General features: G+C 34.7%; 1 protein-coding gene across 1 annotated transcript; it reads right to left on the bottom strand.

The window, feature by feature from the left end:
• Window positions 1-542: 542 nt before the first annotated feature.
• On the bottom strand, window positions 543-17635 carry LOC149076931 (protein Wnt-6-like). The gene is made up of 4 exons (XM_089244653.1): window positions 17099-17635; window positions 4652-4872; window positions 4167-4546; window positions 543-3215 (listed from the first exon to the last, which is right to left on the bottom strand). The coding sequence occupies exons 1-4, from the start codon at window positions 17209-17211 to the stop codon at window positions 2754-2756; spliced, it is 1176 nt and encodes a 391-aa protein (XP_089100779.1). The 5' UTR covers window positions 17212-17635; the 3' UTR covers window positions 543-2753.
• Window positions 17636-27968: the final 10333 nt, after the last annotated feature.

The raw sequence follows: 27968 nt of genomic DNA, 5'->3' as shown, positions 1-27968 counted from the left end.
TTTTTTTTTCCTCACATAATATTTTTGGTAAAGAAAGGGGAAAAAAATAGTTCAAATTTTTGTTCACAGAGAGCGCTGTAAACCAGTCCAACAGGAGTGATAGGAACTGAACATTTCTTCACTACTTCTGTGACCGAAACGTTCAAAAACCTTCAGCCGGTGATTCGCGGCTGAGGAAAAAGAACTTCACTTATAGTGCTTTGTCAACCAATGTCATCAAGCAAGTTTGCTCACCAATAAGGTGTTAAGCGAGATGACTTGCTACGATGGATATTTTATATTTCACAATAAGATTCTCATTTCTTTTTCTTTTTGTATCCTGTATATATAATATGACAAGTGTAAGATAACAGCTGAGATGGCATGGGGGGGGGGTCCAATTGCTTTGAAAAAATCCCTCCCTAAATACATTCATCCGTCTTAACGAAACCCAGAAACTTTTCTCCAACCCCATCTCGTCTGTAATCACCAAAAAATTTGTTAATCGTGACAGTACCCAATTGTCCGGGGAAAATATGTTGTACATTTTTTTTTTTTTTTTTACACAAAATGAAGTATTCCGGACTCTGCCCCTACTGGGCTGGAAGAGATCTCGGCAACGCGATAAGTCCAGTGGCAAAGTTCTGGCGTTCATTCATTGTCCACCAATGTCAACATCGTAATGAAAACCTTTTGTCAGATTTACCAACATGAAAATCAGAAACGAGCTGTTAATCGTATACCCTGCATTTTAGAGTATTCCGGTGATTTTCTTTTATGCTATTGACAAAAACTTGAACCAATTTTTCAGTACCAACAAAACCCCCTCCCCCCCCCCCCTCGTGAGAAGAACGTTTTTAATGCATTTAAATACACCAATCGACTGATTTTTAAGAATTTTTAAACTATTTACGAATTTATGGGACAACTGTCTTTGCAAATTGGTCAATAATCATGAGTGGTCATTTTGATTTTTGTGCCTGTCTCTCCCTCTCGGCCATATTACTATACCTATCCACAGTCATTGTCTAATTCAAGAACCACGTGACGACACAGAGATCTCAACGATCTCGTGACTTTTAAATCCATCATTAATCAGGTTGAAAAATTATTTCTCGTATTTGCTATGACTCTCTGACGTTTTGTGATTTTAAGGATCTTAATTAATATTTAAGCGCATTTGTTTTTTAAATTACGTTAAAAAAATCACATCAAATTCATTTTTTTTTTAAATATCAGTTTGTTTCCAGTTTTTTTATGAAAATTAAGTGATACGAAAACTTTTTATTCCTTCGGTCAATTGTCTTAGTGCGACTTATTGGCCTGAAATTACGGAAATAAAAATTTTGAAATTTTTCTGAAAGCTCGATTTTACAATGAAAACGCGCAAAATTTCTACTTGTTATTACTTAAGTTGCTCCGAAATTTCAAATAGCGTGTTTCCGTTACGGTGAAGGATATTTTGAGTCAGGATCGATGCTATGTTTATACGTAGTACAGAGAAAAGTATCAAAAATTTAATTTTCCTAATAAATTCCAAAAAAAAATTCTTACCCAATTACAATCTGAGTCAAACAAAATTTTAACGATCGGACCAGCCGTCATTTTTTTGCATTTGTATGTGTTACGGCCAAGGTCCGAAATCGGCCAGTTCGCGAATTTGGATGCCAATCGACCTGACCACTGTCCGAATTTCAAGTTTTGGCCAGCCTGTTCGGGAATTGGCTGGAGATACCTGGCCAAAGAAAAAGCCCGATCCCGGATCATCGCAAGTTGGCATATTTCTTTTGCGATAATTATAGCTATTTATAATTACGGCTAGCTATTCCACAGAATTTTGGACATTGGCCGGTCAATTAGCCGTACTGGTCAACCGGTCTGTCTTTGGCCGCAACATATGCAAACTATATGTTGCAAGTTAAGGTTACAAATTAACCTAGCAATTCAGCAACTGTCTGTTACATGGGGGAATCGTGCTATAGAAAATTTTATATAATATTTATTTTAAAGCTATCAATTCCAGAAGTTCAAATAAGTTTTTTGGTAGAAAAACAAAAAAATGTATATATTACGGTGAAATGTGATAAATCCTGTTATTATGTATAACAACCGGTTATTATAAATAAACTCCGAGCATTTTGGTAAGTTTGATAAATTTCCCCAAATTTATCACTTTTACCGGTGATTATGAATAATAACCAAGCGCCGCGTCGTTGGTAAGCATGATAAATCGTACTATATGATATACAGTACATAATAATTGAAACACGTATTGCATCATTGTATCGGGGTAGGATCGTAAAATTTTTTATTACGTACCGTGTCAGGGTCCGGCTCATCACAAAAGGCGATAAAATTCAAATATTTATCGAATTTACCATCGACGCTTGGGTGTTATGCATAATCTCCGGTAAAAGTGATAAACTGGTTAAACTTTCGATGTCGTTGGATTTTTCCACCGTGGCCTACGTCTCCTGAGACGGACCAGCTTATATCCCCCCCAAGGGGGAAAAGAGCGGGGATCACGGTTGGCCTGGTGGTCCGATTAATATGTACAATATCCGATTTATTATACTCACTCACACATTTACCGGAACATTTATATATATTTCATCAAGTGGAAGTATGTTTTGGCTAATTTTTTTAATTTAGCTCAAATTGCGCTTAATTATCTTATGTGCTCATTGATTTTTGTTTTCCGCTGAGCATCTACGGTTCCAGTGAAACAAACTCGCGTCGTACTACGCAAAACATCTGAGATCCAAAAACGTATCCTATAGGCATCTACTGACAGTATGCCTCTTGTCACAGGTCTGGCACTGCACTTCGCAGCAGTACTGAAATCTGCAGTTGCAGTTCACTCTGCGAGTCCTCCTCGAAGCCGTGTAACCTCTGCCGCAGCACAACAGTTCGCAGCCGTCTACTCCAATCGAAGTGTGGTTGCATTCCCTACCGTGAGTTCCCAGAGAGCCAGTCTTCTTATCGGGCTCGCAGTAGCTCGGTGACTCTTCCGTGTACACGATATCACTTTCTTCGGGAGGCTTAATAGTGGCACCTTCCGGGATGAAACCCTTGCCGTCGTTTCCAGCCATGACTTTGGCAGCACCGTCGAAGCGTTCCTTCAAGTGGTTGCCGACCTCTCGGAAGTAAGGGAGCTTTCTCCATGTGGATTTGACTGCGCATGATCCGGACATGCCGTGGCATTTGTAAACGACTTTCATGTGACGCTTGACAGCCTATGATTAAAAAAAATAAAGATCAGCCTTTGTAGTACCGGATTTTTTTTTCACCGCTAGAAGATTATTTTTAGTTACATCAAGTAGCATAGTGTTTCTCAACATAGGGCCATATGGCTCCGTTACGATCCTGAGATACTCCAGGGAGGGTGGAGAGGGGGGTGCCGGGAGGGCACATGTTAAATCAAGTTGGGGAACCATGACAGGCGGCTAAGAAAGGCCACAAAGTGCTTTGAAGAAAAAAAAATTCCGGTGTAAACAAATGAAGCTTCAAGTGAAATATGGTAGAAAAAGTGTGACTATTTTCAGAAAGAAGCATATAGACCCTATAGAACCAGGACCGTTTTAACGAATGGAGTTCACCCGGACACAGCTTGGGGCTTCGAATTCATAGGAGGGCCTCCTTCCCACGATAATGAGATTTGATATTATGATTTTCGAGGATAATTAGTACATAAATTTTTATACAGGAACTCCCAGCCTCCCCCCCCCCCCCACTGCTGGAATAAGTTTAGTAAGTTTAAGGCAATTTTAATGCATGGGCCTATTCAGGAATGGCCCCGAGCCTGATGTCACAATTGGAAAAAGGGGGGTTCTACATGATGATGAGATCTGGTACTATGATTTGCGAATGTAAGTAGTAAGTTAATTAGTAAACTGTTGCATCCTGATAAGTACGGGAGTGGGCAGAACATATTTTTGCTCGTGAGCCCATGATTTTGAGACGGCATTGAATAGAGGCGCCCCCCCCCCCCACACACACACACACACAAAGACCCTCGCCGAATCAAGGGTCGACCTTATTAATGAAAGCTTTGTTCATTATTAATTTACAATTTACTCGCTCCTTGATGGAGGGGAGGCGGGGCTGGACAAGAAAAGGTGGTGCCACGGGAAAACTATAGTTTAAAAGGGGGCCATGTGGACGAAAGAAATACTGAAGCAACGTACCATTCTGCCAGCTTCATAATTATGCTTCAGTAGAAGTATCTTGAGATCGCTGCGTTTCCTAAACCTGTCGTCCATGAAAGCTTTAGACTTCCGATATCCAAAGTCAATGTTATCACTGCATCCACCCCATTCCCATTTTGACTCTACAGAAGACGCGGCGGAAGATGATGGAGTTGATGTAATGCCACGCTGCTGCGGTGACGCCGAAGATGCCATTGTGGTGATGGTGGAAGTGACTGGTTGAACAGCAGTGACATCATCGAGTTGAGGGGTTCTTTCGCAAGAGCAATCCAACAGCTGTCCGTAGCTACAAGCTTGAGTTAGAGAATAAGTGATCCCAGCCGCCGTTACCGCGTTGACGAATCCGGTTTCTCGTGTATCTGAAATCATCGCAAATCATGCATCATTAATTTGAAAAAAAAATCTTACCGCAGATTAAAATAATAAATTGTAAACGAATTTTAATATCGGATGCGATATCTCACCCCATGTGAGTACTTTTTTCAATGATCTCTTGGCCGTAGTGCAGTTCCATCGCCTGTGTCGAAACTGATACTGGCATTCTTGAATGCCTAGTTTTGAACCCTCTCCTATTGCTGTCACAACCTCTGGTTCGTCTCGGCAGATCTGCGCTTGTTTTCCTCGAAGACGTCTGGTCCGGCGACATATTCGACCTGGGTCTAAAACCAAATGCCTCCCCATGGCCCTGGAAGAGGGAAAATGAAATACTTAATTACTCTCTTTCGGTGACTGAACTTTTCAAGCATACTTATTAAAGTCATTAAATACACACGAAGAAAAAATATAGTTCCGTATGTCCAATAATTCGAACCGTAGTGAGTGTCTATCTTACACCTGCCTGCGAAATTTTCTTAAAGTAATACAAGTACAAGGGTCACAACAGGTAAATTTCCCAACGAGGGTTTTAATGTCAAATAACTTGACGTTTGAAATGTCTTTCGATTAAAAAATATATTAACTGACCTTACATACTCGGAATAATTACTTGGACATAAACCAGCAGCTTGAAGCAAGAATTCAAACACAAAGGGTTAGACCAGTGGTTCTCAAACTTTTGTCACACGTCACCCTTTGCCCACTTCGAAGTTCACCTGCCTCTCCCCAGAATACTTTCGTAGATATTTTCCCAAAAAAAATGACCAAAACAACCACTTCATAGAATATATAAATAGGCACACAAATTGATATCTCCAGCTCGTCGCGACGCTAGTCACAAAGGTTTGTGGAGGAGCCGTGACGCACATTTGAGAAACAGATTGTTAGACAAATCCAAAACCTATTTATGATAAAACTCTTCGGATCTATAAATTTTGACTTTTATTTCTTACATGCAAGGGCTTAATTAAAGTTCTCCACTTATATTGTTTTAAAAAGCCTCGCACAGGTGTGGGGCTAAGCTGCCCTCGTAGGCTTTCAGCTCACTCGTTTCCTGTAAAGTAATTTGAGTTCAAAATTGGAAAATATTTATGAATTCAAAAAAAAAAAATTTAATGTTTAGAGTGTTGTGTTTTATGGAAGTTTTTCCAAAGAAAGGGTCTTCCTTACAGACGTTTCTTTTTATGTTTGTCATGAAATTGGTTCATGAATTACGGCCCGCTTATATGACCAATACAGGATGGTTCAGAAGTCTGAACCTGTTTAAAAAAAAATTAAGCTATTAAAGAAAGAGACAAACAGTTTAAAGAACTTGAAAGAGAAAGTTTCAAAGTTTTTTTTTACTCACAAAATTTCTACATGCGCACCTATAGTGATGCAGAGGATGACAAGTCTATGTAGCATTTCTTGCCATGCCATTTGTAACATGGGTGTTACGAAGAATGTAAGTAAGGATGGAAGTAAAAAACCCCCAAACTTTCTCGTTCAAATGCTTTGAATTGTTTTATTTCTATTTATATAACAGATTATCTTAAATATATATATTTTTTTTTTCAAAACAGATCCAGACTTCTGGAGCAACCAGAATTTAATGCATGCAAGTACAGATATGAAAAAACTGAAATATCCACAAATTCCATTCAAACGTTTAGTGGCAACAGCCCAACAGAAATAAAATTAGTAAATTATTTTTTTTACTTTCATTCTTTGTAACACCCACGTTAGGACTAACATCGTAAGAAACGCTATATAGTGCTTAACATCTTCTGCGTCACTAAAGGCCATGACGTCTGGACCAACCTGTACATCTAGTTGACCGGCCCGTTGCTGCATTTGCATTTGTGAGCCCTGTCTGTTTTTAAATGCTTATTTTTCTCATCTAATAATTCCACACCCTTAATACCTGATTTTTCAAAAATAAATTCCTATAGTCGGGAAATCCACGTGAGATAATTTAATTGATCCTAGAATTTATAATTACACGATAAAAACTTTTTCGAGATTTTCTTTTGTATATTTCTCATTCACGACCACGATTAATTAGACCTCGAGCGTGTCAAAAGAGATATAACAGCATATCACGAACGAGAGACAAAAAAGCAGAACTGATTTGGAATTCGTATTACACGTTATATAAATTGGTACAAATGAAAAAGCAGCTGGCAAAACACTCAAAATTAACTTCCTACATAAACGCTATTGTTCATTATTTTGGAGTTTAGTTTTAGAGAGAGATATTAAGAATACTAGACTCTATATAAACCACAGAGTAATTGAAAGTGAATGGGAGAGAATGATGTTAAGGCGGATAAAGTGGTATAATGATACTGATGCATGTTCTTGTTCCGGATATTGTTTGATAAAATTAGACTCATCCTCTCTCTCTCTCTCTCTCTGTTCAACTCTTTTACTCTGACCTATTAAACTAGAAAAGGAGCGAGTCAGTGATGAAGGAGAAGTCGCTGCAGGAAGCAAAATAAACACACGTGTAATAACAACATAGACAAAAAAAAAATAATAAATAAATAAATAAACAGATAGATAAAAAATAAATAAAGATAAAATAAACAGCAGAAAAATCAGTCTTCCATAACCAGAAGGTCGTTTATGAACAGACTTCGTGTAGGAGGAGTTGCATCGTTTTGCAACTCTCTCTCGTTCCACGCAACTCACTAACATAGGCGGAAGTTAAGATTGGAATGCATTACGATGTTTGCCACTTTTTGCCAGTTATTGTTCTTCCGAAAATAACATGTGTTTATTTCATTTTATTAATTGTAACATGCACAGCAGTGCAGTCGTAACGCATGGGCCCGACCGGGCACAGCCCGTGGGCCTCAGGTGCAGAAAGGGCCTCGTGAAAATGAGATCTGGTCAAATTTTTTCGACAGTCAGTATATGCAAATGAGGTAGCAGTTATTTCTAGTAAGGTCATCCCCCCCCCTCCCCCCCGCCCAGAAAAATCCCGAGAGAAAAAATTGATCACATGAACTGAAGTCCTGACAGCCACAAACGAATTTTTCCCATGTTATGATATCGGTCCGTTCTTAGCTAAGATGATAACAATATCCGAATGATAACATAATCTGTGATTTTGATAATCGGCATCTACTTCATATTGTATTTCTTCGGAATAATGACGACATGAAATTTTATAAATACAGTAGCTTTTCAAGTTAATAGCCATTTTTAATCAACTCTACAATGCTATCCATCTTTCATGAACGTAAATTCTATACTTGAGAAAAAAATAGAACCCTCAATAAATTAATTCTACACTTAATTTACGATTAACTGAATATTTTTATTCTGAGTCCGAAATCTTCAGAAAAGATGCAAATTAAACAACTCGCCCCAATGAGCACTGAATTTTTCTCTTCAATTTTTGTTCGCTTACTACGAACTACAATTAAATTCCAATTTATACGTGTGTTTGTAAAAAGAATTTACGCGCAAAAGTTTGCATATTTTGTAATAAAATATGAGAGAATCATAAATCTTATTGAGAAACTACTAGGGATGTAGCATTACATTTCTCACATATTCGCTTCCATTAATTTCTATAAAATATCGAATTTATTTCATTGCAATATGAGAAATATTTCCCATAAAGTGCCTGATGCCAATATTTCCATTCTTATGTGCCTGGGCATCTATGTGGCCTAAATTATTTTGGGTGAGGGATGCACCATACTATTTCGAAGTGTCGTTGGAAAAATTTATACGTTCTTATTTTCATTTAACAGGGTGGCCGAAAAGTCCTGCGGACACATTTTAAAAATTTATAACAAATCAACCAACTGACATGAAAAGGTACAGTTTGCATTAAAATCCTTATCATGGCTACAGATATTTTTTTCTTTTTTTGAGAAATTAAGGAAAAAATTCAAATTTTTCTCACAGGTGGTGCTGTAAAACGAAAAACTCGACATAAAATGCAACATAAATAGTGCATGATTGATGTTTATGACGTTTTTACCATATTTCAACATGATTACCCTTTCACCGATTTAGCCCGAGCTAAAAAGGGAGCTCACATAATGAAATGTGATGGAATTATGCAACGCAAATTTTCATAAACATTAATTATGCACTTTTTATGTTGCATTTCATGTCGAGTTTATCGTTTTACCGTACCACCTGTGAATAAAATTTGAACAATTTTTTTAAATTTTTATCAAGGAAAACTCTAGGGCATGATAAGTATTTTCGTGCAAACTGCACCCTTTTTATGTCAATTGGTTGATTTGTTATTTATTTTCAAAAGTGCTCAGGACTTCTCGTCCACCTTGTATTATCAAGATCTTCTAATTCCCGAAATTTTTTTTTTAATCACTGCGTATGAAATTTTTGTAATGCTATTTTGACTGCAATAAACGATAATTTGGCTCGATATAAAATTCGGGGTGCAATATAGGTTTGTTTAGATTAGGTCGGTGATTTTATTTTCATGTTGGCCGTACTAGCTTCAGTTGCGTGAATATCAACGGTTTATTTTGTACAGAAAGTTATCGAAATTTCAACTCTTTCTTTCCATTCTTGTTACAGTTGGAATCAGATTCTTTCCCCTGTATTTTTGTTTCCTCACTTATTGAAATGTTCAGCTTTTGTTACATTGCTTCGTCATCTGTTTTAAATTTAGAAAAAATTTAAAATTTCGTAATTTTTATCTCCCGTCGAAGTTTTACACATTTCCAGGTTCTCGCAAAAAAAAAAAGCTTAGTTGGTTTGTAAAATCAAACTAGGTAATTAAGAATATAACTCAATCAGCTACATTGACATCATTGAATTTCATATCTTAAAATATAAGCTCTTTTGAAGTTTTTCAATTTTTCTCCCCCATTAAGACAAACTTTGAAGTACATTAATTACATTACAACTGTTTCACACACAATATAAAACCAGGTTATGGATCGTACAACTGCTGACAGTTAAAACTTCAGCACCTGATCTATCATAATGGCGTAAGCCAAGAAAAGAAACATGCTGGTAAAAGAAAAAAAATAATATATATACGGTAAATGTGATAAATCCGTTATTATACATAATAATGGTTATTATGCATACTTACCAGTCATCTTGGTAAGTTTGATAAATTTATCACTTTAAACGTTGAGTATGCATAATACTCAAGCGTCGTTGGTAAATTTGATAAATATTTGAAATTTATCCATCTTTTACAAACTTTTATCTGTGATTACGCATAATATCCAAGTGTAATTGGTAAATTTGATAAAACTGCATTTTCTTTATAATCGTTCCTAAACAGTATTTTTCCTCCACTTTCAAGCTAGAGTCCTTTCTCATTCATAAACTGTGAGAAGTTAGAATGGAACTGTCTAATATGTATTCAATCACGATACGTCTTAAATATACCATCCATAGATCCTCAGTGGAAATCTTCTGACCGAGGAACTGTAATTTGGTCAGTTGAAAAAAGAAACTGACCAAGAACTGAAGGAATTAACTTTTTTTTACCTTACACACAGACCTTCCCTACAGGAAAGACATTGCAAAAGCAGCTACGCGTACATGGATCATAGCGGCTGTTAGGGCCTAATGAAAACATTGTGAACTAAGTACGGAAATTTTTGTCAGAAACAAGAGTCCTTTGACCTCTTATATAGTCTTATAAGTTGACAACGATAACTTATGGGATAAAATGAGTAGTCTGTTTCAACCTTAGCTTCAAAATATGCAAGCAAAGAGAATGTCCTACGAAAAAAATATAAAATAGGAAACATGAATCGAAATCCTCATAAAAAAAGACGATCTTTTCCTATGTCTGTTCTCTGCTTAGCGAAAGTTATAGCAGTATCCGATTAATAACATTATCCGTGTGATTCTAATAAGCTGTGTTTACTGTCTAAATAAAACAGTAGTATTTTTTCTACATCTTACGCAAAATTTTCCAAAAATTATCAATTATTATTTAATTTATATTTCAAACAAAAACAATTCGAATAAGCCGCAGCTTCTATTTCAGTCTCTTGCCCCACTACCAACTTAATAGGACAAGGACGCAATAATTTTTCAAGACCATGGCAATTAAACACGTCCAGTCGAGTCGGAACAGTCTGAGTTATTGAGGTCATAGCACAATTGACCACACCACGAATTACCGTGGGTGACCGGGAAAATATGAAAACACGAGCATATACGATACGATACTCTTCCACGTGAAAAGATTATTTCGAACAAAAGGCCAATTTACGTAAAAGTTTTGCAGATCGATATGCACTGGTCGATATACATTCGCGTAAATGTAACCAATACGCTTATTGGTTGCATTTTCCAATTTTTTAAAAGATCTCTTACCAACTGTTGTACTGTAATGCCAGCGTAAGACAAAGAGTAAATTTTGCAATTCTAGTATTTTCTCTGACAATATTAGATTAGTTTCTCAACCTTTCTGAATCCAAAGATCAGTAAAATGTCTGAAACAATTCGACGGACCAAAAACAAAAAAACAGCATGAGTGGGGTGACCATGTCATCCTTAATTTACGGGACACATACGTACCTGTATTTTTGACAGTACAGTTTTACTCAGTTCTTATTTGAATTAGTAACCTTCATTAAAATTGTGAATGCGGATAACTTTAATAAATTATAAATTGCGAATCATGACAATTACAGCGATAGATATAAATGTTCATCTCATATACTTGTCACGTGAACGTTCCGTAAACTACATTTTATTTTAATGTGATTTTAACAGCCCTTTACTTCCAGACCACTTGCGATTTTTCGGCAATTTTTGGTGATTGTCAGTGATTTTGCAGATTTATTGCAATAATTCTGGTGATAATTTGTAATGTCCTGTATTTTGCTGTACTTGAAATCCCAATTTCCTGTATTTCCCTGTATTTAAGATCCCAATTTCCTGTATTTCCCTGTATTTAAGATCCCAATTTCCTGCATTTGCTGTGTTTCAGATCCCAAGTTTTTTCATTTTACTGTATCCCAATTTTCTACATATCGCTGTATTTTGCCGCATTTCCCGTATTTTTGTCTAGACATTAAATTAACACCCTGGTCATGCGAATACCGTTTTTTCTCCTGAACTACAACCCGTTTAGATGTGTCCCGAGCTAGAAAGGGTAGTATTTCATTTTATGTGTTATGTCGTGTTTTTCGTTTTACAGTGCCACCTGTGAGTGAAATTTGAACTTTTTTTAAATTTATTTATAAAAAACACTATAGACCATGACAAGTATTTTAATGCAAACCGCACAACTTTTTATGTCAAATGGTTGATTTATTATTAATTTTTAAAATGTGCCCTGGACTTCTCGTCCAAACTATATGCTGTTCACTGACTGACCAATATTTTTGGTCATGGACACGAAATATGGGGGGGGGGGGGAGAGAGACAAATTCCTTCTTTTATCCACTCCTGTCAAAGTCGGGTCCTTTGACACCCACCTATCCTAGACTTGACCAGGAGTGTTCAGGACACCCTGTATTACTGCATGTCTATATATCCACAATTTTTCATTAACCTGGCAACCGACAAAATGTCTTAAAAACTAGTATTTATGGCATTTTTCTCCTCTTTTTATGATAAATATTCAAATATTTTAAGTCGGCTTATTTGTTTTGGCACAGTCTGACCCTGTGTCTGCTTCTGGGTTACTTCTTTTTTGGCCCAATTAATATATTGTTAGCCATAAATAATAATGATTGCTATTATGCGTCAAAACCTCCAGATGGCCTCAACTTGCACAACCTCCCCAGTCTCTTTTTTTTTCCTTTCTGTTGCAGATACTTTCTTGCTATAACTATATATTCTCTAGGAAACAGTGGCCTGGTGCCAGCATGGCCTAGGCATTACAGGAGATAAAAAACCCCAAAATGAAAGCGTGTTGAACGAATTAGGGACTAATGACGCGATTTCTTCTTGATGCGGAAAATGAGCCTCGTGTCAACATTTATTTTGGAAACAGGAAAAAAAAATGGAATAAAGTTGTAATTTCTTTCAATCTCTTCTTCTTTTCCATTGATAAAAACAAAAAAAATCAAATATTCAAATAATGAATTTTCCTGAACAATATATTAAATTGAGCTATTGAAGGGTATGTCGATTAGGTTCCAATTTTATGAGTGCAAAATACGATGTATTTTGTATATGTTACGTAAATTGTGATAAATCCGGTAGTTATGCATTATAACCGTATATTATCCATAACCGCCGACCATTTTGGTGAGTTTGAGAAATTTCCATAAATTTATCACATTTACCGACGATTATGCATAGCACCCCAGCGTTGTTGGCAAACATGATGAATTTAATAACCACCATCTCGTATTGGTAAATATGATAAATCGGTCCCATTGCCGTGATCAGTTTTATTACTAAAATGACAGTACTTGTGAGTCAGAGTCTAAACCGGATATAATGAACTCTGATTTAACGATTCTTTCCTGACACCCCCCGAAATAACTCTTATAATCAACTCCTATTTGTCGAATTCTGAGATCAGACTTCGATATAACGAACTCTCATTTAACAAATTCTTTGAGTTAACGAATTTTTACAAGTTTTTGTGCTCATACAATCAAACCTCAATGGAACAAACTCATTGGGATGAGTCTAATTTTATCAGACAATATCCGGAACAAGAACATGCGTCAGTATCATTATTACACTTTATCCGACTTAACATCATTCTCTCCCATTCACTTTCAATTACTCTGTGGTCTATATAGTCTAGTATTCTTAATATCTCTCTCTAAAACTAAACGCCAAAATAATGAACAATAGCGTTTATGTAGGAAGTTAATTTTGACTGTTTTGCCAGCTGTGTTTTCATTTATACCAATCATATAACGTGTGAATTTCGAATTCTACAATCTGACCCCCGATATAACGAACTTATATTAAACAAATTTTTCTATAGTACCCCCCAATATAATCAACTCCCATTCAACAACGTTAACTATAACGAACGACGTGTGGATGTACTATGTATAATCACCGGTAAAAGTGTGATAATTTTTTTTGTCAAGTTTACCAATGACAATTTGGATATTACGCATAATAGCCGGTAATACCTACTGATAATATTTTTAGTATTTATCAGTGACGCTTGGGTATTATGCGTAATCACCATTAAAAGTGATAAATTTATCAAGCTTACGCAGACGATTTGCAATTATGTTTAATAACCGTTATTATGCGAAATAACCGGTTTATCACATTTACCGTAGCATATACGAGTATATATGATATTACTGCATTATATTTATCATTATTACACATTTTAAATAAATAAATAAAAATGTATATACAGTTCCCTATTATGCCACTTAACGATGAGAAAACACTCATATAATGTATAACACGATCTTTTTAACTCTTTTAATTGAAATTAGTATTAGATTGAACGAAAATTATTTCAATGATGTTTGATTTCTAAATCTTTTCACGAAAATATATGGATTAAATAATTAAAATTCAATTAGTAAAGAAAAATTGTTATCATTTACTCGAGTGCATATGTGTAGCGGATATTTGAGAAACATACTATCGAATAATAATGTCAAAACTCATTAAGAAATAGATTATCATCTTTTTCTGAAGGAAAATATTATAAAATAGATTTTTGTCACCATCTAAATAAAACACTAATTATTCTTTTTTACTATTTACGGTTTTATAAAAAAAAACCATTTTCAATTACAGCATTATCAACTAATTATTAGTCATTAGTATTAACCCTAGAATGGTACCTAAATAATCTATGCTTAATAATACCTATACGAAACTACGTCTCTTAGACGCATAGGTATCATTCTAGGGTTACAGTTATTAGTTATTCATAACAGCTCAGATAAACTTAAAATTATCTTTTATATTCGACGTATAAATCACATCAAAACTGAAATTAAATTTCTTTTTAAAAATTCATATTACAAATAAAACGCTTAAAAACTAATTGCATATTCACTATTTTCATATGCTAATTAGTTTAGTTATTGCTCTAAATGCTTTCTTTGTGTATCATCTGCATGTACGTCAATTGTCGTTTAGCCTATTACCATGTGGAATAATTATGATATCATGAAGGAATGCATTTCAATTTTAATTTATTATGTATGTTACGGTAAATGTGATAAGACAGGTTATTACTCATAATCACCGAGCATTTTGGTACGTTTGTTAAATTTCTCTGAATTTATCACTTTTACCGGCGATTATGCATAATAACCAAGGGCCGCGTCGTTATTAAACATGATAAATCGTACTATATGATATACTATAGATGATAATTCATACATGTATTGTATCATTAATTACATCGGGGAGCAAACGTAAAATTTTTTATCATTATATCGGGGTCCGACTATCTTCGTCGCACATACTAGACTCATTCGTAATATTTTTTTATTTTTATCAAATTCACCTACACTAGGGTATTATGTATAATCGCCCGTAAAAGTGATGATTTTTCCAGTATTTATCAAATATACCAACGACGCCTATGTATTATGCATATTCACCGGTAAAACTGATAAATTTATTAAACTTATCAAGACGATTGGTAAGTATACATAATAACCGATTATATGCATATGCCGATTTATCACATTTACCGTAACATGCATATATATTACATGATTATATATATTATTGAATAAAACTTCTTTCATATCCGCATTTCGAACTTTTTTTTTTTGTAAATTTATGAATATTAAAAACGACCGTTTTGTGAAAACTTCGCGGTTGGTAATGAAATTTTGAATTAGATCTACCTGTTCATTCTTCATAGATATTTTAAAGATGTATTATGTATTTTTGATATTTCATTTAGGTATTATTACTGATTTTATTTCACAAAATTTTTTAATCAAATAACAATAAACGATGAACGTGACCCTTAATCATAAACATCACTTTTATGCGTAAACATTTATGATTAATTATTAACAAAAATCTGTTGAAAAAAAAATTTCATCATTCATTTTAAGATATTTATCTTTTTAAAAAAAAACGTTAATTTTCATTAATTCCAAATTTTGGTGAAAAATATTTAGTTGTGAATAAATTGACATAAAAAATTATTATGCGGATAATCATTCGAAAAATATAATTACTGACTTTAAACCTTGTGTCGTCAACAATAATTACAAAAAAATTAGGTAATTAAAGTAAAATTTTTGATTAAATCGCAAAATAAATTATGAATTATTAATTCATATTATTTAATTATAAAAGTATTTGTTTTATAAAGGAAAAATACACTCTTGATTGATTATGATAAAAAAAATCTACCATTAAAAAATTTTTTGATTGATTATGATTAAAAATGATTTATGATGGGAAAAACATTTTTAGATTCAAGATTATTAGGAATATTTGTATTTGAGGGAAGACATAATGCACACGCTAACTTAGCAATTTTGAATTTTACATGAAAAAAAAATTAAGAAATATGAATAACAACATAAATTTTTAGAAAAAAATATATAATTGCTAAAAACTATAATGATTGGTTTTAAACCGCAAAGAATCATTACTATTAAGGGGTCTTTAACATTTTAACAGGGTAAGAAAATTTCTTTAGTAGAAATATCATTAAAAATATTATTTAAAGATTGATTTATTTAAAATTTTTTGCGCATATATTTTATTGTATATGCTATCCTACCTTGGTAAAACGTGTTACATATCTCCAATACCTAATTGTTTGCAAATTTTCAAATAAATGTAAAAAATAGCACGACATCGATGTAATTTAGTAAAAATAGATCCAAAATAAAGAACTGTTCAGTTCATAAAATGATGAAAGAGATTTTATTGTCACAATCTTATTTAAAATTAAAATCTTAAAAATAAAAAATAAAAATGTATAACTTAATTATTGAATAATGGATATCAAATCGTTCCCATCATTTTATGAACTAAACAGTTTTCTCTATTTTGAATTAATTTTTTCTATTCAATTCCATTGATTTCATGCTTTTTCAACAGCGCACAAGCTGTTAAAAATGCTCTTTTTCGAAAATTTGAAAAATATCAATTATTTGAGATATCTAAAACTTCGTAGTGGCATAAGATGGCATATGCAATCACAAAGATATGTGTAAAAATTTGAAATAAATCAAAGGTTAAAGAAAAAGTTTTTAATGACATTTCCACTAGGGCATAGTTTTTCACCATGTTAAAAAAGCAGGAAACCCCTTAAATAATTGAAATTATAATTAAAAATTATAATAATTGACTTTTTGATAAAGAGTCATTGGTAATGGGGGGAAAAGTAGAGACTAGTTCCTAAAAAAACAAATTTAAACATAAAATATTTATAATGAAAACACCTGCTATATGATAGATATGTGGAATGAAATTAAAAATTTTATGAAAATATATTAATTTTTAAAAATAAAAGAATACTGGCCGCAAAAAAGATTCAAAACCAAATATACGTATATCATAATAAAAGAATATGATATGATGAATACAGAGATAGATCTTTTAACACATCTTGATTGTCTTTACATTATGTATCCATAAATTAAAAATTAAAAACTCACCACCAGAGTCCGCTGACTTGAAGCATGTAAACAAGGCACAAAAGCACGAGCAAAATTCGTCGGAAATCCATGATGACGAACTCACCGGGACTTTGGAACCTCGAGAACGGCATCGAGGAACAAAAACGAGTCGACGCCGTCCAAAATGTTCTCCTTTGTGCGGGAAAAAGAAACAATTTGAAAAAAAAAAAATTCCACCAACTACATCAAATATTGATTTTCCGACCGATAGGAGAAATTATTTTAAAAGATTAATCAAATTTATTTTTTTTTTAACGCAAATAACTATTGATGAGACTTTTTCTCTTTTTGCTCACAAAACGTGGTCATTAAATTGGAAGGTAATGAATGTAAATCAGGGTATGGATGGGGGGCTGGGGGAGGGGGAGGAGGGTTTTTCTACATTTAATTATTGTTATGCTATTGTTGGGGCTTGATTTTGAGCCTTGGTTGGAAATATTTCGAGCCCGATGCTCGGTCGGGTTTTGCGTGACGTAGGGAATAATGTTGTCGGCTTGTTGCGGCTCTTTCTTGTGTTCGGTGTTTCTTTTTTTTCCCCGGCATCCCTACTCGGCTCGTCTTATTTTTCCCTGGCATTTTCCCTGGCGAGTGACATTTGTTGGTAGAAACACTCGCTCGACGGGGCCTATACAGAGGCGGATTTATGGTTTTTTTGCCGCCTGTGGGTTGTACAAAATTTGCCGCTCTCGTCATATTCTAGGCTGATTTTCTTGACAAATTCATTCCTCAAATTTGCCGCCCCGTGCTATGGCCAACTTAGCCCTCCCCGCCCCTGTAAATACGCCTCTGTCTTCAAGTCACCCTTTTAGTCACCCACATTCTCACATACTTTCTTGGTCAGCCCTCCCAAGCTCACACATTCTCACACAATTTGTCGTTATATCCGAGTTGGTTCCTTTTCATCCACCAAACGAGAGTGACCTTCACTCACATGCTCACGCACTTCCTTGGCCACTCACATACTCACACACTTTCTCGGTCTCCTCCCATGCTCACACACTTTCTCGGTCTCCTCCCATGCTCACACATTCTCAGACAATTTGTCGTTATATCCGAGTTGGTTCCTTTTCATCCACCAAACGAGAGTGACCTGGAGTGAAATTCACTCACATGCTCACGCACTTTCTTGGTCACTCTTTTGGCCACCCACTGACCCTGACCCGGTCCTTCACTCTTTAGGTTACTCTTTTGTTTACACTCATGCTTATACACTCTCTTGATCACTATTTTTGTCGCTCACTGACCTAGTCCCTTGTTCTCTATGTTACCCTTTTCTTCATTCACATGCTTGCAAGCTGCTTTGGCCGCTCACATGCAGGGCCGTAACCAGGATTTTTACCTCCTCCACTAATTTGAAATTCGATAATTTTATCATGTTCTTTGTTTCCATCTAAAATTTGCCGCCTCCTAAATTTTGCTGCCTGGGGCAGTTGTCCTTCCCACCCCCTTTAGTTTCGTCCCTGCGGACATGCATGCACACTGTTTCAGACACTCATATGCTTGCAAACTCTAGGTCACCCTTTTCGCCGTTCACTGACCTTTATCCTCGTTCGCTAGGCCACTATTTTGATCACCCATGTGCTTGCACATTCTTTTCGTCACTCCCATGTTTACACACACTCTAGGTCGCTCTTTTGTTTCCCCCATCGCCCTGCTACTTCACCCTCTAGGTCATTCTTCGCGTCATTCACATGCTTGCACACTGTTTTTGTCACTAAAATGCCTGCAGACTCTCTAGGTCACTCTTGTTTGGTCGATGAAAAGGAACCAACTCGGATATAACGACAAATTTTTATCACTTTGTTTTCCCGAGAAATTCCTAAGACTGGAGCGGATGACATCCAGGTAATATCCGTCTACTATTACTACGACTACTACTACTACTTGACCGCACATGCACCTCGTACACATTCCTCTGCGGAATTTCTAACGAATCGGCATATGTCGGAATATGGAATGTGTGTTCTGAGTGTATGTGTGGCCCCTAACGTATTTACGTTGTTGAGTTGCGCTTGTTTTAGTGTTCATGCTGCCATCTGCTTTTCATTTTCTGAAGTAAAGATGGAAATGCTTGAATTTTCACGTTATGTCAGTATTGTGTTGTAGGTCCGCCTGCTCTCTGCGGAGAGACTTTTTCAAATGGGAAACCGGCTTTCCATAGGTAAGATTCGTCTGTTGTTCTACAGCAGGGGTCTTCAACCTTTCTTGTGTCATGATCACTGCCTGTACCCATCATCAAACGAAGAGCACGCTTACGGCAACTGTGACATACGTATGCCTGAAATCCGCATTTGATTGTAATCCTCGATTGCGATTTTTACAGGGGGTGTTCAATTGAAACGTTGATCAAGTGCGCGCGAGCACGAAATCAGGAATAAGCATTGAGCTTAGCTCTTAGCTCTTGGGGCAGCACAGCACCATGGTGCTCACGAGCAACAGGTGGAAGATGGCTGTTCCACAGGGTGCATCCTGAAATAACAGTCCCTTTATCCTGAAATAACAGTCCCTTTATCCTGAAATAACAGTCCCTTTATCCTGAAATAACAGTCCCTTTATTCTGAAATAACAGTCCCTTTATCCTGAAATAACAGTCCCTTTATCCTGAAATAACAGTCCCTTTATCCTGAAATAACAGTCCCTTTATCCTGGAATAACTCGCGAACCGTTGACCCTAGAAGCATACTTCTAATTGGAAAAAATATTCAAACAACGTGTAGACCTCAGATACGTCATTGATATTGCAAGGGGCTGTATATATTTATTAGAATAAAATAATTAAATTTTTATTTGTCACTCTTTTCTAAAAAGTTATCGCCCTGTGTCTTCTGCATCCAACAGAAAAAACTCCATGTTTTTGAATGCAATATTCGCTGGGATATTTAAATTCCAAAATCGCTGAAAATGAATTAAAGAACGAAAGATAAACTAACGGTATAAGTTTACTCCCTACGCTTCTTATCCTCTTCGCTCCAGAGGGGCACGTGCGTGTACCTCATTTTCAATCCCTACTATTATCCCTACCTATTAACTAGCTACAATTCCCGGCACTGCACGGGTTTACTTTAATTACTGGGAGGATTGAAAAAGTGACAAACCATTACAAAGGAATAAACTATTATACACAATACGGGTGGCATTAAAGAAGTAACAAACCATTATAAAGGCGCATGAACCATTGTAAAGGCAAAGTATACATTCCGATTGTGATTGTTGAGACTCAGAAACCATTGTTGCCCGACGGCTTTTCGCCCATTTCGGGCATTTGCCCAGCTCTGACGAACTTTTAAAGTAGCCTATCTTTCAAGTCGGGTCACGTTTGCTATATATGAAAATTTGTTTTATATACAAAAATCAATTTTATATACATAGATAGGTAGTGATATTTATACGAGATGCGTAAAAATATTGAAATAAATCCAGAAAAAGGATTTGTGTGTGTGTGTGTGTGTGTGTGTGTGTGTGTGGAATAGAATTCATCCATTTAACTGTGATTAAAATAGCATTGCATTACTAATATTTAATAAAATTTTAAGTGCATCAAAGCAATACAAAGTAAATCTATCGTACACTTTAGATTTTGAAAAATACTTAATTTCATTGAAAATCAATAGGAAAAGTTTCTTGTCAGTTTTTTTTTTGTCTCGAAATTAGAGTAAAAAAATGAACGAGACGCCCATCAAAAAGAATTTAGAAGAAAAAACTGAACTCAATTTTGTCAGATCCAATTCCCAAAATTTTCGGAGCCCGATTTGAAAGAAAAGGTTCGACTTGAAGTTTTACATAATTTCTTTGAAATTCGATTTTATAGTTTTTGTTAAATTAAACTTACAGTTTTTCAAGTTTAACTTATAATTGTTTTCCAAATTTAATTCACATTTTTTTTAAAACTTAATTTCCAAATTTTTTAATTTGATTTATTTTTTTAATTTATTTATAATTTTTTTAAACTTGATTTATATATATATATATATATATATATATATAAAAAGTTCTTTAAATTAAATTTATGATAGTTTTTTTGGATTGAATTTATGATAGTTTTTTTGGATTGAATTTATGATAGTTTTTTTGGATTGAATTTATGATAGTTTTTTTGGATTGAATTTATGATAGTTTTTTTGGATTGAATTTATGATAGTTTTTTTGGATTGAATTTATGATAGGTTTTTTGGATTGAATTTATGATAGTTTTTTTGGATTGAATTTATGATAGTTTTTTTGGATTGAATTTATGATTGTTTTTCAAATTTAATTAATATATATTTTTTTAAATTTGATTTTTTTAAATTCGATTGGAAAAATATTAAAAAAATACTGCACCAAAATTGCTCACATTTGAGTCGAATTCAAATTTTTAAATTTTATCGTTTTTCCACGTTTCAAGAATTTTTTTTTTTAATTTTCTCTTCAACATTTCTACAAAATTTCACCGATGAATCTTCTTTTCAAGCCAAACCAAGCTAAATAACGCGACATACGTGGGTAGTCCTTAAATTCGTAAATAGTTTAAAAACTCATACAAATTTGAGGAATTGGTGTGTTTGTGAATGTGGTTTGCGAAACACTTATTCTCACGAAGGGAAGATTTTTTTCTTACGGAAAAAAAATTTCACTTCAAATTTTTGTCGATAGAGGGCTGTGCACGATAGCAAATCACTGGAAATATGCAAATGGAGTCCTATAAAATGCAGCATGTACATTACTCTTTTCTGTTTGTTTGTTCATGACTCTTTTCTGAATTTTCCTGTTACTGGCCTAACATAAATTTTTTCATTGTGATGTTCACATTGGTGGATAAAGTGCCGTTGGTGAAGTGGTTTTACCTCAGCCCACGAATCGACGGCTGAAGCTTCACGAACGTTTCGGACACAGTATAGATTCAAAGAGGATTCAGATCAAGAAGTCTGTGATTTTCTTCCTTACAGCACCCTCTATTGACAAAATTTTTAATTTTTTTTCTGATCAAAAAATCCTTTTTTTTTTGGAAATTACTTTTTTCCAAACCTCATTCAAAAGGGTTTTTTCAGTACAGAAAAGAAAAATTACCATCACGATGAAAATCTTATGTAAGTGCCAGCAACAGAAAAATTCAGAAATGAGCTGTTATATTCGTACACCCAGCATTTTATTGTACTATGCACAACTTCCATACAAGTGGATTTCCGGTAGCCCCTGAAGACATCACAGCTCTTTACGCTGATGACAGCGCTCTTTGCTGTACGGATAAGAAGCCTAGTAAGGCGCTTTCAAATTTACAGGAATTGGTGGATCTGGTCAAGCCCTGGTGTGTAAGAACCCGTGTTGAGTTAAACGCATCAAAGGCAGTATTCATGTGGTTTACAAATAAGATTGATCTACCGTTCAGTGCTCACATTGTAGTGCAGGGCACACCTATCTACCCTGTCCCATTCTCAAATCTCTCCCACTTCAACATGCCAACTTCTTCTTTCTTGCCCACAAGTCTGTCTTTTCCACACTTCTTTCGAAATCTCAGGCTGCCGGCCTTTATGTGCCACTGGGCGCACGAGCAATTTTTCTCCCTAATCATTGGGTACAGCTATACATTTTAGTCAAATGGCTTGTGCGTTGCATCGAGTTGATGGCTGTCTTCATGGGGAGAATGACGCGAATGATTCGATACTTGCGAGCAAGGGGAGCTACCACTACAAATCTCAACTTTTCTGACACAACTCTTCCTCTTTTGAGGTAACGGAAGTAAGTTGCTTTGCATCAGTTCGGGTTTGTGAGCGGTTCTATCTATCTATATACCCTGTCACGCTCACAAAATATCTTGATATTGTTGTGGATAAGTGGTTCAGTTTCTGTACATACATTTAGTCATATTTAACCACATTTAATCAAATTTAATCATATTTAATCGCATTTTATTCGATTCATGTTGCCCTGAGGACTACTCCATCCACTGGTCTGATTGATCAGTATGATTATGTTATTTTTCTTGACAGCGAAAATTTTTTTTTCTTTTCTTGAAAAAAAAATGAAAACAAAAAAGCCCTTTTGGGTGTTAGGTGAACCTACGTATTCACCCACTTAATGTTCATAGTCATCATGGCAAAGCGCACTACTGCTATGGGAATCGGCAGAGTAATGATGAAGGGGGTTTGATGGCTTAATAATGCCCATCGCGGCCCCAAATCACCAATTATGGTTTACGGTTACTATTTATTTACGCTTGGATACGTTTTTTACGGTGTTTTTTTTTAGCCGCATTCGTAGCTGTTCTGGAGCGATTGTTTAGCTCCCAGGTTGATCACCCATCTGCATTATTGTAAGTTAACTCTTTAAACAACCTACCCTGTTTTTAAATATTTTCATCAACTTCAAAATCATCTTTTAATTGTCATAAAATTTCAATTCGATTCAATGCATGTTAATATATGAAGTATATCATTATTAGAGTTCGGTTTATATGCACTTAAAACGGGGCAAAATATGCACTTAAAAACGTTAAACTATGCACTAAAAATGCTGAAATATGTACTTAAAATTCTGGAATGTGCCCTTAAAATTCTGGAATGTGCCCTTAAAATTCTGGAATATACACTCATAAAACGTTGAAGTATACACTAAAAACGGTGACATGGGCACTAAAACACTGAGATATTTTATTTTATTCATTTATTTCAAATAATTACAAGAAAATTAAATATTTATATAGAAGTACAAAACAACCAAGGAGACATTAGTCCCATACTGGTTGTTACAGTCAAAATGTTTGTGTATGTTAAGATTGGTACAATAAATTAAAATTCTTGACAGATAGAAAAATTATAATTAATGAAACAAAATTAGAAATATGTATTATAATGATAAGTGAAAAAAAAATAAACAACAGAAACAAGAAAGAAAATAAGAGGAAGGGATGAGAGAAATGTAATTGAATTTAGCATAACAATAGGTGGTGGCAAGATATATACAATTGGTGTGAATAATATATATGTAACGGGGTTGAAGGTGCTGTAACACTTATGCGATATGAGAACATGTGAGTCAACATATGCGGAATACAATACTGTACATCAGTGCCAATGCAATGCATTAGCAATTGTCCAATTTTTTCTGAGCAAAAAGTTGGATATGTTATTTGACAGAATTTTTTTTTTTCACTTTTTTCTTTTTAGTTCGTAGATTGAGCTGATAAAGCAAAGGGGAAAAAAATTAGAGTTATGTTTAAGAGAAAAAGTCTGAGGATGAAATTAAAAGTGGATCTCAATGTCTGGAATTTGGTAAAGATGGAACTTAAGATGTTTTTGAAACTCGAGAATGTAGTTGCCTCTTTAATCTCAATGGGAAGGGTGTTATAAAATTTCGCGGAACGAGAAAACTGAAATGTTTTTTGAGTATAGTTTTATGGACCAAAGGTTTTGAATAAGTGGAATTAAGGCGAGCGGATGTGCGAGCTGAGTTTGAGGTTAAAGTAAATTGATTCTTCTTAATTATCATTACTGATCTATAAAATATAAGTAACGTAGAGGTAGGATCTGGAGTTGGTGGAAGAGTTCTTTATAGATACATACCGATAAAAGCTGAAATATGTAGAAATATACCATGAAATCAAAAATATGATCGCAAAATCAAAACAAATTCTCTAATATCATATGCCGTGGTATGGCACTAAAAATTAAATATATACGCCAAAAATATATGCATTTGAAAGTGTCGGAAAAGTTTTCGCACGAAAATTGTGAAAATATACATTTAAAAAATACGGAAATGTGCATAAAATAAAAAAATATGCCCTAAAGAACGTGTATAAGCATACTGAAAAATATACGCGAAATTAAGAAAAAAATGCATTTAAAAATGTTAAGTTTCTCTAAAAATTAAAAATGCGCACAAAGAATAAAAAAAAATATCCAAATTAAAAGCATTGAGGCATGGCTTGACTAAAAAAAGGAAAAATACATGCAGTAAAACGAAAAAATAAGTGCAAAGAAATGAACACGTGCACTTAAAATTATCAATGATCAATAGTGAAATATTTTCTTTTAAAAATTTAAGAAATTCAATGAAATTTGAGGAATGGAAAGTTTAAAATAATGTTGAAAATATTAGTGCAATGCAATTTAACAGAAAAAAATGTAAAAGCATACACTCATTTCAAAATTCCGGTGATTTTATGCATTTATATGCACTGACTATAAAAAGTGCTGAAATATGCAACTGCTTATGCACTCATGCATTTGCATATAATCCGGGCTCTAACCATTACGTTGCATCTTGTACCAATAGATCATGTTAGGAAACAAAAACAACCGTTCCAAGACTAGTATCGATACCATCAAAAATGTTGTTTTTTTTTTTTGCAAAACATTTATATGTTAGCACAGGTGTATGCTTTTTCGTACAAATCTCCTGTTTTCCCCCAGACCCGTAAAATAAGTGTGGGAGGAAAACGTCTATTTAATGGCTTCGAAGAAAAAGGTCAGACTCATATTAACTATAGATGCTTAAAAAAAATAGCATTTATTAGTTTCTCTAACATTTTTCTATTTAAAGGAACAGCAACAAAATTCTGGAGAGAAGTAGAAAAATTTTTACGGCTGGGGTATTTATTTTCCTTACTGGGTTATGACGGCCATGACTGCTGTCCCGGATATTCTCTATTTGGAGACTTATGCCTATTTATTCGCGTGAAAGAGATCCACAGAAAACTGAAACTGTTTTTAGGAGAAGGTTGTGCGTATGTGAAAGTAAGTAAAAGGAGAGGGACTATAGAGTACGTGAACTGGTGAGGGTGTTTGATGTCTGTCAACGCTTTTCCTCACGTACACCAGACAAGAAACGAATTTTTCTTTCCTTTTAACGTCTTCTCAAAACGGTGATTTCAAAATTTTTACGAAGCTTTTTATAACTTGTCTTTTTCATCAGTGAGCACGCAGTATGAGTCTGGCCTTCTATTTATTTCGAACCAAATAATAAACACCTCAAGGCGTTTTACTGTACTAAGTTCCAAGTGCATGAAAAATATCTTTTTCCTTTTTTTAATCTACGTTATTCTACAAATTTTAATTTTTAAAATACTTTATGCCAGTTATTCCCAACCTCCTTTTGACAAGAATTTCATCGGCGACACCCCCCCCCCCCACGACACAGAGTGACCATATGTCCCGGTATTTGAGACATCCTTGATTTTTCCTTAATGAGCATGCTTTAATTCCTAGAAATCAATGGTGAATGAAGTCAAATTATTTTTAGATATTTAGTTGGCAGAACTGTGTTTTATCATGAGATTTCAAGTGATCTTGGTATTTTCGTGTTTTTTTAGTTTTTTACCTGTAATTGGTTGTACTACTATTTATTGGAGTACCAAAATTGTTATTCAATTGCAGTAGTATTCTCTGTTCTAGCGAATACCTGTGTAACTCTTCCACAATATTTCTATCCCCTCCCTCATCCCGATGTTTTGAGAGCCCTTCAATTTTATTCAGTAACTTCACTTCTTCGTCAAAAGAGCTTCATAAACACTAGCGTTACTAACTGTTCATAATGAAAAAATGTAGACATTTCCCCTATATACAGTAGAGCATCAATTATCGGAATACCGATCAACCGAAACATTGGTTTACCGAAAGCGTTCCAGTCGGCAAATTCACTGCCTTGAGACGGCTATGAAGGGGTTAGAAAAACAAGAAGAATTTTCTGTCAAAATTGCTGTCTTTAAAACGTTTGCGAGATTTAGCGACAAACAAAAAAATGAGTGTCAGCTCTGAAGCAAAAGAAAATTTTGGGCTTCTTTTCCTAAACCAAATGCCTACTTTAGTGGTCATTTTGAACTTGTCAAACTAGCCTAGTAAGTTTTCTGCGTTATTTGTAAGACGCGTAATAAAAATATATAGTTTTTTGTTTAATATCACTGTTTCTATGTTTCATACTCTTCCTACGACACTGGTACAATTTTTTTTTCGTGTGGATGATCGGTTATCCGAATGTCCTCAGTCCCGAATTGTTTCGGATAAACGATGCTCTACTGTATTCACATATCGCTCATCATTCTGTTGTTAACTGTTAAAAAATATATAAAAACATTTTAAAATATGTTGATTCTTTTTGAATCCTCCCCACTAGCGGTATAAATATTAACTTGATCTGTTCATTATTGTAAATGTTGAATTCGATACCGTTACATTGTATGACACATGTATAGTAAGTAGCTGTTCTGCTGAGAATTGAGGCATTTTTTAGTTTTGACACATTTACTTACGCTGCGAAAAATAAAAATAAATTTCTTATATTCACGAGCGTTTTCATTTTAGGTAATCTCTCGTGACCCTTCCCCCCCTAATTTAATGGACTCGCACTTTGAAAGCCACTGCTTTATGCTATTTCTATTGCAGGGCAGTTCGAAATTCACATACAAAAAGGTAGTTTTACACCATCGCTCCAGATTTATTGGGATTTGGTTTCTCTGTGGGAACCCTTCAATGTATAGAAATCAATGATTTAAGCATCTTCAATTCAATTCAATGTGATGTTCTCTATCTTCCCAAGAAGTTTTTACTACATTTATAAAACATAATGTGCGTACATATAATTAACGGAAAATTCACCGGAAACAGTTCATTGCCACGCAATTTACCGATTGCAAAATTCATCGACGAACAATTAACCGGCATTAATTCGTCACCAGTGAGTGAGTGATCGAATGAGTTGGTGAAGGAACTAGCGAAAAAAGCTATAGTGAGTGAGTAACCACATGAGTGGCCGAGTGTGTAACCGAGTAAGTGAGTTGCCGAGTGAGAGATTGTAAATTAGTGACTCTCTCACACCTTCACTCACTTTGCCCATTTACCCACTTGCAATTCATTTTCTTTATCACCTCCTTTGC

Source organism: Pholcus phalangioides, unplaced genomic scaffold (assembly GCF_987345545.1).
Source record: "Pholcus phalangioides strain wild (caught in Gottingen) unplaced genomic scaffold, Ppha-v1.0 ptg000015l_1, whole genome shotgun sequence".
NCBI lineage: Eukaryota > Metazoa > Arthropoda > Arachnida > Araneae > Pholcidae > Pholcus > Pholcus phalangioides.
This window is presented reverse-complemented; position numbering and strand designations above follow the sequence as displayed.